The sequence below is a fragment of the Arvicola amphibius genome, chromosome 1 (assembly GCF_903992535.2).
Source record: "Arvicola amphibius chromosome 1, mArvAmp1.2, whole genome shotgun sequence".
Lineage (NCBI taxonomy): Eukaryota > Metazoa > Chordata > Mammalia > Rodentia > Cricetidae > Arvicola > Arvicola amphibius.
The window spans coordinates 175546318-175560833 of NC_052047.1; the positions used below are offsets into that span (position 1 = coordinate 175546318).

General features: G+C 37.2%; 1 protein-coding gene across 2 annotated transcripts in view; it reads left to right on the plus strand.

Moving 5' to 3' along the window:
- The window catches only part of Kif20b (kinesin family member 20B), a 57325-nt gene that overhangs the window by 23585 nt on the left and 19224 nt on the right, over positions 1-14516 (plus strand). For both annotated transcript variants that reach the window (XM_038314361.1, XM_038314362.1), the window contains exons 19-25: positions 1778-3014; positions 3564-3702; positions 4906-5025; positions 5776-5836; positions 7054-7179; positions 8505-8632; positions 11709-11864. In XM_038314361.1, the coding sequence (XP_038170289.1) occupies positions 1778-3014; positions 3564-3702; positions 4906-5025; positions 5776-5836; positions 7054-7179; positions 8505-8632; positions 11709-11864 (1967 nt within the window). The remainder of the gene's footprint in view (positions 1-1777; positions 3015-3563; positions 3703-4905; positions 5026-5775; positions 5837-7053; positions 7180-8504; positions 8633-11708; positions 11865-14516) is intronic.

Genomic DNA, 14516 nt, shown 5'->3' on the forward strand with positions numbered 1-14516 from the left:
TGTCCAGCAGGCAATGCCAAAATTTTACCTCTTTTTAAAAGTTAGAGAATATAAATTATAAATATTTTTACTTTATTTTTTTAAAGATTTATTTTATGTGTATGGATATTCTTTCTGCACATATGTATGTGCTCCACATGTGTGTTTGGTACCTTAACTGGTCAGAAGAGGGCAATGGGTCCCTTGAAACTGCAGTTACAGGTAGTTTTAAGCCACTATCTGGATGCTAGGAACTGAACCTGGCTCTCCCTGAAGAACCATCTACCCAGCTCCAGAAATTATAAACTTAAAATTGTATAACTAATTAAAACTGTATTAGACCAAGTTAGACCATGTTAAATGAAGTAGATCTTGGTCTAATGTAATGGAATAAGGTTATATTGACCTATGTTAGTTACTGCTGTGACAAAGCAACTTCAGGAAGGAGGGGTTTATTTTGGTTCACTGTTTAAGGGTCTACTTTATCATGGTGAAGAAGGAATGACTGCCGGAGCGTGACTCAGGTGGTCACATTCACCTATAGTAAGCAAGCAGAGATAAATGCGGTTGTTAACAAAGCTTGTTTTGTCCTTATTAAGTCTGGTTAGACTCCTTTGACTCCTCCTTCCTGACATTCTCTCTGCTCCGAAAATCCCGCCTAGCTTTCAGCCAAGTCAGGTTTTTATTAATGAGAGTAACACATTTCCACAGTGTACAGAAGGATTAGCATCATTGATGAGGTTAGACTAACTAGTCAATAAGCCTTCCCAGTGCTGGGATTTTATGTGTGTGCCAAGAAACCAAGCTTTTTTTCTTGATTACATGGCCAACACTTGACCAGCTGAATCTTTCATTTGAGCCTGTTAGCACTAGTCTTAGAGTAAAGGCCAGCAGAATTATCCTTACACTAGAAATGTAAACATTGCGCCTGCAAACCCGCCTTGCATTTATGTTTAATTAGTTGAGCTCTGCATTTTTTTCCTCCATATATGTTAATAGCCGTCTTATCTCTAAAGCACAGTACTTACCCTTGATCTTTATACCTACAATTTGGGAGCCATTAGCACTGGTTCCTTTTTCCATCTGAGGAAATAATCAGGATTTAGCACTTTATTCATGAGTTAGTGAAAGGTGAGGCCATATGTCCTAACTTTTGATGTTGAATGACTTCTCAGAATTTCAATCCTCTCATACTTTGATCTATGAAGAAACAGAATAAGGTGCTCAATTTGTAAATCATTTGCATAGTAACTATAATTTGAAATTGTTCTTTAGGATATAGTTGGTTGCTAGAAAGAATGTCACTGAGGCTGGGCGGTGGTGGCACACCCCTTTAATCCGGCACTTGGGAGACAGAGGCTGGCAGATCTCTGTGAGTTTGAGGCTAGCCTGGTCTACAAGAGCTAGTTCCAGGATAGGCACCAAACCTATACCAAGAAATATTGTCGGGGGTTGGGGAAGGGGAAGGAAGGAAAGACTGTCACTGCAACTTCCTCTCCTCTGTCCTGACTCAGTGTTAGATAAAGCTCTGTGGAATAAAGTTAGATAATAAATACTAGAAATGATAAGAAAGGGAGTACTCAGAAGTAACAACCATTGCTTTGTTAGACTTTTGTCAACTCAGACCTGGAGCTATACTTTTTAAAATAAGTTGGTTAAGTTGTGTACTTTTTCTTTTTAAAAGCTCTTTTCAGTTTTTCATTAGAAGTTTGATGTTTCTGATGTTGCGAATGTTGGTTTATATGCAACTGTTATGTTTTGCTAGATTAATAAAATTAGTATCAATGTTCTCTTTAAGGGCTTATCCTTGTTAGTCCACCCGTCACTGAAGATCAAAAGAAAAGTGAAGAAATAGAACAGTCTTTTTCAGAGAGTGGAGTAGGCATTAGAATTTTACAAGAAAAGAATGAAGAGTTAAAAAGACTTTTAATTATTGGTGAGAATGAACTCAAAAGTGAAAAGGTAGAAAAAGCAGAATTAAATGAACAGGTTGTGAGTTTGCAGCAGCAGCTTTGTTTTGCTGAAGAAAAGAACTTGTCTCTGAGGACAAAGGTGGAGCAAATCCAGGCCAGTTATGACAGTACGGTTGCTGAGTTGCACACACAGAGAGCTGTGAACCAAGAGCAGGAGGAAAGGATCCTGAAATTGTCACAGAAGATGGAAACTGCTACAAGAAGAATCACAAGCAATGTTTCACAGGTACAGCTAATGCAAGCAAAAATAGATGAACTACGGTCACTTGATTCACCTTCTCATATTTCAAAAATAGATTTACTTTATCTCCAGGATCTGTCAAATGGTCCTGAAGGGGATAATTTGCTGAACACATCACTGCAGCTTCCAGGTAATGACTTGTCAAGAAAAGGGGTTAAAGACTATCATATTCAAGAGCTCAGTCGGGAAAGCTCCTTCCACTCTAGTATTGAAGCCATCTGGGAAGTATGTAAAGAGATTGTGAAGGCCTCCTCCAAAAAGTCTTACCAGATTCAGGAACTGGAAGAGAAAATTGAAAAATTACAGGTGGAAGTAAAAGGCTACAGGGATGAGAACAATGAACTGCAAGCTAGGGAGAGTGAGGATGAGCATAAAGATCACCAACTGGAAGAGAAAGAAAGTCTTATACAGCAGCTCAGAGAAGAACTGCAAGAAAAATGTGTTAGTCTTGGTGTTCAAGTACAGCTTGTAGCCGAAAGAGAGCAAGCTCTTTCAGAGCTTACCCGGGATGTTGCATGGTATAAGGCAAAAATAAAGGAACTTGAAATGATGGTAGAGACCCAGAAAGATGAGCGTAGGTGCTTAGCCGAATTAGAGCAAGGCATTTTAGAGAAGGAATCTGCCATCTTAAAGCTGGAAGCAAATCTGAAGGAATTGGAAGCAAATCACCAGGATCACATCAAAAGCACCAAAGATTTTAATGAAAAGGAAATCAAGTTGAAGGAAGAAATCACACAGTTGGCAAATAATTTGCATAATATGAAACAGTCACTTCAGTTAAAAGAAGAAGAAAGAGAAACTAGCAGACAAGAAACAGAAAAGTGAGCTGAGTCTTAACTTCAACTATCTAAAATATGTAAAATACTTCACTTTGTGTGTGTGTGTGTGTGGTCTGTCTGTCTGTGTCTGTGTCTGTGTGTGTCTGTGTGCATGTGCCCATGTTTGCAGAGGTCAAAGAACAGCCTGTGGGAGTTAGTCTGTTCCCTGTAGCCTGTGGGCCCCAGGAATTGAACTCAGACTTGGCAGCAAATGCCTCTATTCACTGTCATGTTGCTGGCTCCAAGCATTCATTTTTGTCCATAAATTTGAAGAATTAGAGGACATATTAATTTGGTAGAATATAGAACAGATGATGAGTGAAGCACTTGAGCTTGGTTCACATAAACCTCTAGAAACTAACGTTTGTAAAAATTATACTCCTAAGAGCCCACATGATACCCTCTGAGGCACCCATTGCTAGTTTACACAGTCTACATGTGAAAATATGTAGTTCTCTATTCTCTAACACTTGTTCCCATTTCACACAGTGACCTAAGCAGCCCATGTTTCCTCACCTTAGACAAGTATTTTGTGATTCTTATTCCCTTTAGATTGAAAGAGGAGCTTGCTGCAAACCATGTTCTTACTCAGAATCTCCAAGCAGATCTTCAGAGGAAGGAAGAAGATTATGCTGAGCTGAAAGAGAAACTCACTGATGCCAAAAAGCAGATTGAGCAGGTACAAAAGGAGGTAGGTTTTATGAAAAGTCCTTTGGCAATTTAGTGTGGTATAGATTTTCTCCCTTAGGTTTCAAGTTTAGGATGAGACTGAAATCTGTGAACTTAAATTTTTCCAAAAATGATGACTACCATTAATTTAGAAAATATGCAGCCACCTTAAATAAACTGAAGGTTAGCATGATGGAAAAAAATGTGGATATGATGGCTTTGGAAATGATCCTCGCCAGCTGCAGGTAATGAACCTTTCTCCATTTGAAGGTTTGTGCATGCATGTGTGTAAAAATATATACGCTTTAGATACAGGACTAGAATCTTTTCCTTAAAAAGTGTAAAATTCATGTTTCTCTAAAACCAGAAAGTAGTTTTATTTCTACTTCATATTTAGGGTATAAAGAGTGACTTAAATTTTCATTATAATTTAATTTAGGTAGGATTTGGTACCATGAGTGTGGTATGACTGTAGATGACCATAATTTCAAAATAGAGAATTTAGTTACACAGTTCAAATGTGTAACATACAAAGAAGTATTTAGGAAGGGGAAAAACCCATTCCATTTCTCCTAGTCATTTTTTTAGTATATGTAACTAGTTATATATTCTTGCTGTCTACTTTCCTTTGCTCTATATTTTATAGCCCCTGTATCTTTCTATGAATTGAGAGACAGAGGCAGGTGGATCTCTGAGTTCAAGGCCAGTCTGATCTACAGAGTGAGTTCCAGGACAGCCAGGGTAGTTACACAGAGAAATCCTATCTTCAAATCCAAAAGAGCAAGAAAAAAAGAATTAAAAAAAGAGAAAATTGTAAACATCTTAAGAATCTTTCGTCTCCCCTTCCCTTCTCTCCCACCCCTCTCCTTTCCTCAGCAGGCAAGCTGTACATCTTGGCAGCTACCTAAAGAGAAGAGGGAAAAAAATAATACTGCTTGAGTTAAGAGGGAGATTGGCCATGTGTCACAGGAAGCCACTTGCTGGGGAGAAGGAACTATGAAGAAAGAGTAAGGAAGAACAAAGTGTTAGGGAAAGCATGCTTAGAACAGAAGTAGAAAAAGTAGCTGAACCTGTGTCACTTCGTAATAATGTGTTTACCTTTAGCGTTGTCCGTACTTTTCTGTGGGATTAAAGGGCACCATACCTGAAGATGTGGCCATAAATTTTAAACAATAACAAAAAAGTTTTAAAATGCTCAATTTGCTTTATAAATTTTGCTTTGTAGGTATCTGTAATGCGTGATGAAGAGAAATTATTGAGGATTAAAATTAATGAACTGGAGAAAAAGAAAAACCAGTATTCTCAGGAATTAGAGATGAAACAGCGGACCATCCAGCAGCTCAAGGTAGCAGTTATGTTGTTAATGATGCTTGAAGTCCATTCTCCTGTTAGATTTTATTGACTGAGAATGTGTGTTTTTATTTATTTATTTACAGTATTAAAATTTGGTCTTGTCTTTTGCTTTGTGATAGTGTCACTTTGTAGTCTTGACCTTGACCTCGTAGCAAGTCATTTCTTCTCAAGCCACCAGACCTTAGTACCATATGATTGTTTTGTTAAGATCCAGACATTCCAGCCAGATCTGTAATGATCCATTCTACAATAGACTGTAGAGATTGTGATGAACTGACGAGAGACTGGAGAGTGTATTGAACTTGAATGAATGAGGTGGACTAAAGTCTCCTGCATTAGTCATCTTTATTCAGAGTCTCAGACAGTTTATACTCTGAAGGTTAAGAAAGACCATATGAGTAAAGTTCTCATGGGTTTAAGCTGTGTACAGTCACAAGGACAAGCCACATGTGGCAAAACCATGTTTTTCCCATAGAGACATAAAGGATAGTTTAAACATTTGATTGACTAACAACAGAAGACAGTAATCTGAAGTAAACTCACTTGGGAGATGCACAAAAACAAAAACACATTCCCAGAACAATTCCGTGCTTTGAAGAAATAGATCTCAAGATTCTTGTCTTGTTTCCTTGGAGTATTTTCAGAAGCACTCAACATTCCTGGACTGTTCATACACCTACTATTAACTATTTTTAAGTATTGATTTATATGTGCCTTTAATTGTATTCTTAATTTTTTTTAGGAGCAGTTAAACAATCATAAAATGGAAGAAACTGTACAACAGTATGAGAGAGTGTGCAGAGGTCAGAACCGGGTTCCTCCTTTTAGAATTCAAATGACTTCTAAATAGTTGCAATAACAGTTAATATTTTTCTTTAAAAATGTTGAGATGATGGCAGCCGAAGGTATGTTTTCAAACATGAAAAGCATTACTTCTGCCGGTTAAATTTTAAACTTAAACTTGAGTATTAGAAAAGCAGTAAGTAGTATTCATCCAGTGCAACACTGATTTCTTGGTAATGGCCAATGCATCTTAAAAATAATTAGTTCTTTGAGAATTTCATGCCATATGTTTTGATCATCTCCACCCTTCTAATTCTCAGATCCACCCTACCTTTCTTTTTCTGTCCCTCTTAACTGTGTGTATCTCTATCTTTGTCTCCCTCCTTCTCTCTCTCTCTCTTTCTCTCTCTCTCTCTCCTCCCCCCCCCCCCCCACCTTTATCTTTCTCTCTCCCCAAGGCCAGTTTGTGCTACCACTATATATTTGGATGTGTGGCCTTCTACTGGAGCAAAGCAGACTTACCAGGGATGATAGGATCCTCTTAGAGAAAGCTGAACTTTCTTTCCCAGCAGGTAACAGTTGCCAGTAGCTTCTCAGCTGTGGGTGGGACCCCAGTTTCCCTCTCTGTGCTGGGATTTGGTCTGACTTGGTTTTGCACAGGTCTTGTACATGATGGCACTGCTGCTTCTGTAGTGATGAGGTCGGGGATGTGTCTGCACTTCCTGGCTTCCTGTTCCTTCCTTTAGTATATTATCTTTGTACCATTATTGAAAAATAAATTAACTATAAATGTGATGATTTATTTTCTGGTCTTTCATTTCTGATTTTTGATCCATTTGTCTTCATGTTAGCATGCCAGTATTATGGCAACATTGTGATGTGTTTTAAAATTGGGAAATGTGAGTCCACCCATTTTTGTGTTTCATTTGTAAAAGTGTTTTGACTCTTTGGTGCTGTGTATTGCCGGATGAGTTTTAGGGTCAGTCTGTTCACGTCTGTCTAACAGCCATGTGTAATTACAGTAGTGATTATGTGATCTGTTCCAGTTGAGAAGACTGCTGTTTAACAAAGTCTTTCATTACTGTTGGATATACTTTTGTATTTAGGTTTTTAACTTTCAGTGATTATTTCTGTATTTTCATTGTACACATTTTCTGAATTGTTCTTTATTAAAATTACTTGAGTTCTTTGTGATATTTTGACTTGAACTGTTGACAGTTGTTTTTTTCTCCAACAGATCTGAGTGCTAAAGAGAAGGTGATTGAAGACATGCGACTGACACTAGAAGAGCAGGAGCAAACTCAGGTGGAGCAAGACCGAGTGCTGGAAGCCAAGGTAGAGGAAGCCGATTGTCTAGCCAAAGGTAAAGTGAGACTGCTCTCAAAACTTACTTTCTTGCTTTAATTTTCCTTGATTTTTTTCCCTTTTCAAAAGTAGTGTAAAGTTTATAATAATACACTATTTTTGACTGCCTTGACACTTGCTTTTTCCAATGATTATGAAAATGATTGTTTTTTTGAGTAAAATTGCATATCATAAAAAAATAAAAATACTTCGTGATGGGACTGGAGAGAAGACTCAGTGATTAAGAGCACTTGGAACTCTTTCAGGGTTCCAGTTCCTTACACCAACATGGTGGCTTACAACCAGCCATCTGAATCTTTAGTTTCAGGAGATTCAGTAGTACCTCTTCTGATCATTTATCCACATAAAATAAAAAAGAAATCTACAGAGAAAAAGCAAGCTTTGATTGATTTGTATCTGCAAGGTTTTAGCATTAATTTGTTAATCTCACTAAGTACTGATTCCATTGTTAACACCATCCATTTTTCTAGCATGTATAGAAAATTACAATACTTACTATTAATTAAGCTAATTATAGTCTGGCACAAAAGGGAAGCAATGTATATGTTTATTTTTATGACAGTTTTTACATGTAATGTTGTACATTTGCTATGTTAGCCTAATTACCTGCGTCTGAAGTGTGCTTGATAATGACTGGCATGTGGCATGTTTGCGGTTGCACATATGTTGTGATGATGTGAGAGTACTCTGTGAACCCTTGAATTGTGTGCTCGCAGAGACGTTCTTCCTACTTTTGTAGTCATTTTCTTAGATAGGATTTTTCTTTCTTGAGCGCTTCCAGAATTATATAATTTCAGATTAAAATAAATTTATATTCAGTACTTAATAATCTTTGGGCACATGAGAAATCCCTGTAGTTTCTCTTCACTAAGGATTTGGTGAGGGTAACTGCAGAGATGGCTCAGAGATTAAGAACATTTTTTTGTGCTTTCAGAGGACTCGGCTTTGGTTCCCAATACCCATGTAGTAGCTTACAACCCTCAGTAACTCTAGGTCCAGGGGATCTGATGCCCTCTTCTGACTTCCTTGTGTGCCAGGCATATATGTGATACATATACATATTCACACATACGTAAATATAAAAAGAGACAAAATAATCTTAAAGAATTTGGTGAGACTGCTTAAAGTTCAGCTGTTAGAATAATTTTAGTCTCGTCTTGATCTGTATTTTGGGCTCTGCTTGTTTGTTTGTTTGTTTGTTTGTTTATCTCTGCTTGCTTATTTATTTATTCATTCGTTCATTCGTTCATTCATTCATTCATTTATTTATGACCAGTCATACATATTGCTACACACCATAACATTGTGTGTATTTTAAATTAGAATTGGATAAGTGGAAAGAAAAATTCCAAGATCTAGAAGCTAGAAGTAATGAAAGGTCAAATAAAGACCCCGTGGAGGACAGAGACGCACTTACGAAGAAGCTCAGTAAACTTCAGGACGAGCTGCAGGTAGTAACATTTCTCTCTCCCTCTTTTCTGGCCATTGTGTTTCTGATAAGATAACTCAGCATTTGGTATTTTATAGCTACTTTTGTGGGGTAAAATAATACATGGTGCTTAAATAAAATAGAGAAGAAACTTTCAATGCACTTTGAAAATATCCTGGGGAAAATTCCCAAGACATAAGTTCTTATGAGCCAAAGAAATCACAGTGATTGTGTTCTAGATTTTATGTTTTATATTTGTAATTAACTTTGTGCATGTGTGCATTCCACAGCACGTGTGGAAGTTAGAGGACAACTTTCAGCAGTTGTTGAGGCACAATCTCATTTCGGCTACTAAGCAGCTTCTTCAGACTAGCTGGTTCATTAATTTGTGGCAATTCTATCTCTGCCTCGCATTTTGCCACAGGAATGCTGGGATTGCAGATGTCTGCCACCATGTATATTTTAAAGCTTGGGTTCTAGGTCTATCTTTGGGGTGACAGGATTTTGCTGCTAGTACTTTAGTCCACTCCCTGGTAATATGCATGTAATTTTCGAGCTGTCACTATTTTTCTATTCCATCTCTTACCTAACAAATATTGCACTGGAGAAGATGGCCATTGGGAAACTTATTTTGATTATTGATAACTTTTTCCATATTTGATTACTGATTGGAATAGAGTTGTATATCTGAACATTGACACATGAACATATGCTACATAAAAGAAATTTTATATTTATGAGGCTGGAAAGATGGTTAAGAGCATTGCCTGCTCTTCCAAAGGTCCTGAGTTCAATTCCCAGCAACCACATGGTGGCTCACAACCATCTGTAATGAGGTCTGGTGCCCTCTTCTGGCCTGCAGGCATAGACACAGACAGAATATTGTATACATTAAAAAAAAACCTTATTTTAAAAAAATATTGCCAGATGGTGGTGGCGCACGCCTTTAATCCCAGCACTCGGGAGGCAGAGGCAGGCGGATCTCTGTGAGTTCGAGGCCAGCCTGGTCTACAAGAGCTAGCTCCAGGACAGGCTCTAAAGCTGCAGAGAAACCCTGTCTCGAACATCCCCCCCCCCCCCAAAAAAAAGAAAAACAAAAAAAACTTTATATATATATATATATAATATATATATATATATATATTTATATATATTATTTTTGGTAAATAACTCAGGACACATGCCCTTAATCCCAGAACTTGGAATATATATATATTCCAATATATATATTGGAGAGAGAGAGAGAGAGAGAGAGAGAGAGAGAGAGAGAGAGAGAGAGAGAGAGAGAGAGAGAGTCTTCATGTTTAATGTACTCTATGTAAAATATGTAGAATACAGTATTTGGGGAAATAAATGCTTTTTCCATGGGATTAACACCTACTAGAGAATCGTGTGAAACTCCATTATATTTGAGAATGACCTTGAACTTTGATTCTTCTGCCTCACCCCAAGATGCTAGATTAGTGAGAGTGTATGTTAGTTACCCTATGCTTAGTTCTGCATCTAATTTTTTTTCCTTGTTTTACTTTTGAGTTTTGTCTTTCTGAAACAGGGTCTCACTATGTAGCTCTGGAACTCACTTTAGACCAAGCTAACTATGAACTCTCAGAGATCTACCTGCCTCTGCCTTCCAAGTTCTGGGATTAAGGGCATGTGTCCTGAGTTATTTACCAAAAATAATAGAAAGGTTACTTTTTCTTTGTAATGAGTATAGATTTTAGAATGTGAAAAATCCAAAAGCAGCTAAAACAAATTATCCATTTATTGTGACAAGCAGAAATACAGCAGCCATATTAAGATTGTTGCTGTGTTTACATTTTTCTCAGATATTTTGATACTTTGATTTTGATATACAGTTCTGTTGTTTTGTTGTTTTGGATTTAGAATTTTCTTTTGATTTTCAGTGTCTCCAATTAGATTGCTGGGAGCACAATAAAACTGGAATTCAGTTTGAAAAATCACTTATCTATATTCTCAGAGCATCTTTTCTAAATATTTCTTTAACAAATTATCCAAGTTATTTGTCATTCAGTGTTTATTTTTAGAATTATACAATCTGCAGTGACTGTCACAGACCAGGTGTCAATCGTCCCTCCCACCTCTATTTAGTAGTAGATTAGAGTCACTGTAACTCTTACAGAAACGTCAGTTGCTTAGTTTGTCTTAAGGAACTTAAGGAACTTGTCTTAAGGAACTGCATAGGAAAATATTGTTCATAAGTGAAAGCAAGTCAGTTACTGTTTCTGTTTAAAATCTGAAGTAATACTGGGGAGGCAAAAGCAGGCGAATATCTGTGAGATTGAAGCCAACCTGGTCTACAAAGCTAGTTCCAGAGCAGTCTCCAAAGCTATACAGAGATACCCTGTCTCAAAAAGCAAAACAAACAAACAAAAATCTTAAATAAATTCATGTTGTTATTATTTAACAAAACACCTGTTTGATTTTTGCTGCCGAGCTCTTTCAGCCAATAGCCTTTAAGATGCCAGCCCACTTGGGTGTGGTCTCTTTTGCTTTAAAAAAAGCAGTGGTAGCCCTGCTTGTGCTTCTGGCTCCACTTCCAGCTACTAGACTCTGTTACTGTTCGTGAAGAGGGCTGTTGTCTAGGACAGAGATCTGTAAGTTTTTCCCTTAAATAAATAACCCTTTTATCATAATTTCAAACTAGTATGGGATTTTTTTTTTTGTTTTTTTGTTTTGTTTTTTGTGACCTCTGTCTATAGATTTTTTTGTTTGTTTGTTTTTCGAGACAGGGTTTCTCTGTGTAGCTTTGGTGCCTGATTCCTGTTCTAAAAGAAGTTCTTGTAGACCAGGCTGTCCTTGACCTGACAGAGAGATCTGCCTGCCTCTGCCTCCAGAGTGCTGGGATGTGTTTTAGAAAGTTTCGCCAGGTGGTGGTGGCGGCACACGCCTTTAATCCCAGCACTCAGGAGGCAGTGGCAGACGAATCTCTTGTGAGTTCAAGGCCAGCCTGGTCTACAAGAGCTAGTTCCAGGATGGGCTCCAAAGCTACAGAGAAACCCTTTCTCAAAAAAAAAAAAAGAAAATATTGAAACTTACTACTTAGCCATCTGAACATAGCTTTTATCATCTTTACTTAGGAGTCTGAAGAGAGATATCAAGCTGACAGAAAGAAGTGGTTAGAAGAAAAGGCTGTCCTTACCACTCAAGCAAAAGAAGCTGAAAATCTACGAAACAGAGAAATGAAAAAATATGCTGAAGACAGGGAGCGCTGTTTAAAGCTGCAGAATGAAGTGGTTGGTAGCATTGATGCTTAAATATAGCTCATCTTTTTCCTGGGTTTGTTAAGGCTACTCTAATTCTTTTTGTGGGTTGGTTGTCTTTCTTTAAGGTATCCCCTTCCCATTTGACCATGACATTCACTCTTATGTTTCCCTAGCTTTTCTCTCCTGATTGTATTTCCTGATTGTTAAGGATATTTAACAATTGTCATGACCATCAGTATTTCATCTTTCAAATTGTGTGTTCTCATGAGCCCAAATATTTTTCTTTATTTTTATTTTGTCTTTCAGTGTTTAATACGTTGAGCTTTTTGTTTTTTGTTTTTTTTTTTGGTCTAGATAGTAATCCTCTTATAAGATGTATAGCTAGCAAGGATTCTATATTTTCTTTCTTCACCTTATTATTTCCTTTCCTGAATAGAAGCTTTTTAATTTTTTGGAATCCCTTTTGTTAGTTCTTGAGATTATTTCCTGAGCTAACAGAGAAGGATTTTACCAATGCTTATATTTTAGAGTGTTTTCCTCCAACAGTTTCAGAACTTTAGGCCTTTTGATCCACTTTATTTTGTGCAGGGTGAGAAAGATAGGATCTTAGCGTTTTTATTCTGCGTTTCGCTGTCTAGATTTTCCAGCACCATGTGCTGATGTTGCTGACTTTGTCCGTTGTGTTTTGCTTTATGTCTGCAGCTGTGTGAGTTTGTCTTCTTTTCTATTCCATATGGGAACACATGTCGTTAGGCGAGTATCATGCTATTTTTATGGTGCTTTGTAGTATGACTTGAGATTGTGATGTCTCCAGTATTGTTCTTTTTGCTCAGGATTGCTTTGGTTATCTGGAATCTTTTGTACTTCAATGTGAATTTTAGGATAGAGTTTTTGTGAAGAGTGTCATTAGAGTTGTGTAGATTATTTTTGGTGATGGGTGCTTTACTATATTCTTCTAATACTTGAAAAGGAGGTCCTTTTGTGTTCTAGTGTCTTTGGTGTTTTAAGATTTTCGTTGCAGAGGGATTTCAGTTCCTTGGTTAGATTTATTTTTTAGGTATTTTGTTTTTCATTAAAAACCATTGTGAATGGAATTTTTTTCTGGTTTCTTTTTTCAGTGCTTATCATTGGTATAGGCAGAAGCTACTGAGTTTTATTCATTTTGGATGCTGTTACTTTGCTCAAGCTATTGATTAGTTCTAAGACTTTTCCGTATAGTTTTTATGTATAGAATCATATTGTTTGCTAATAGGAATAGTTTGACATCTTCCTTTCCTATTTTTATCTTATTTATCTTGACTTATTTATCTAGTCTTACATTGAGTAAGAGTGGAAAAGTGGATACCATTGTCTCTTATTTATATCAAATGGTTTACATTTTTACCATTTAGTATAGTGTTGGCTATAGGCTTATCATGTGATTGTTATGTTGAGGTATGATCCTTTCATTCCTGGCTTTTATCATGAAGGGTTGAATTTTGTCACTTTTTTTCCCCCGGATCTATTGATGGTCATGTAATCTATGTGAATCTGTTAGTGTGCTTTATTGCATTTGCTGATTTTTGTATATTAACCTACTCCTATATCCCTGGAATTGATCCTATTTGGTAATAGTGAACAGTTGTTATGATTTTTTTGATGTGCAGTAGAATTTGGATTACAAATAATGAACTTAGAATTTCTGCATCCATGTTCACTAGGGAAATTGTTTGGCTTTGGTATGAGTATGATGCTGGCTGTGTGACAGCATTCTTCCTCTCTCTATCCTGTGGACAGTTTATGGAGCATTAGTACATGTGATCTGTCTGTCTGCCTGTCTCTTCTGGCTTTCCTTCTAGGTTTATGAGGACTGAGGAGATGGCTTAATGGTTAGGGCACATAGTGCTCTTGTAGATGATGTGAATTCAAGACCCAGCATCCACATGGCAACTCAAAACTCCCTCCCTGTAACTCTAGTTGCAGGGGGATTTGATGCCTCTGATGTTGCCTCAGGTACCTGTACTCAGTTTTATACACATACACACTTAAATTGTGTGTGTGTGTATGTGTGTATGTGTATGCTTTGCTTGAGTGTCTGTAGGTATTCCACATGTGTTTTCTTACCTATGGAATCAGAAGAAGGCAACAGTCTCCTAGAAATACGGTTAACGATAGTAGCAAGCCATGTTGGTCCTGGAGTGGAATCTGGCAAATTTCTTAACCGCTGAACATCTCTGCAACCTTAGAGTGAAAGTTGTTGCGCGCTCTCTCTCGCTCTCTCTCGCTCTCTCTCTCTCTCTCTCTCTCTCTCTCTCTCTCTCTCTCTCTCTCTCTCTCTCTCTCTCTCCTCCCTCTCTCTCTCTCTCTCTCTCTCTTTGAAAATCCTTATTTAAAAGTCTGGTAGAATTCAGTTTTGAATCCATCTGGACTTGGGAGTTTTTACTTGGGAAACTATATTACTACTCAACTTATTGCTCAGTATATATTATGTTTATTTTATTTAAATTGTTTTATTGTCTTCCTATTTTGGTGATGTTTATTATATTATCTACCTTTTCAACTTAAAATTTTCTCTTTTGAATTTGTTATTTTTCCTCTATTTTGGTTAATTAGCTAAGGGTTTGCCAATCTTGTTTATTTTGTCTACTCAGGTTGGATTTGGCACCTCTTCTTAACCCCCTCTTTCTTCCTTCTTTCCCTACC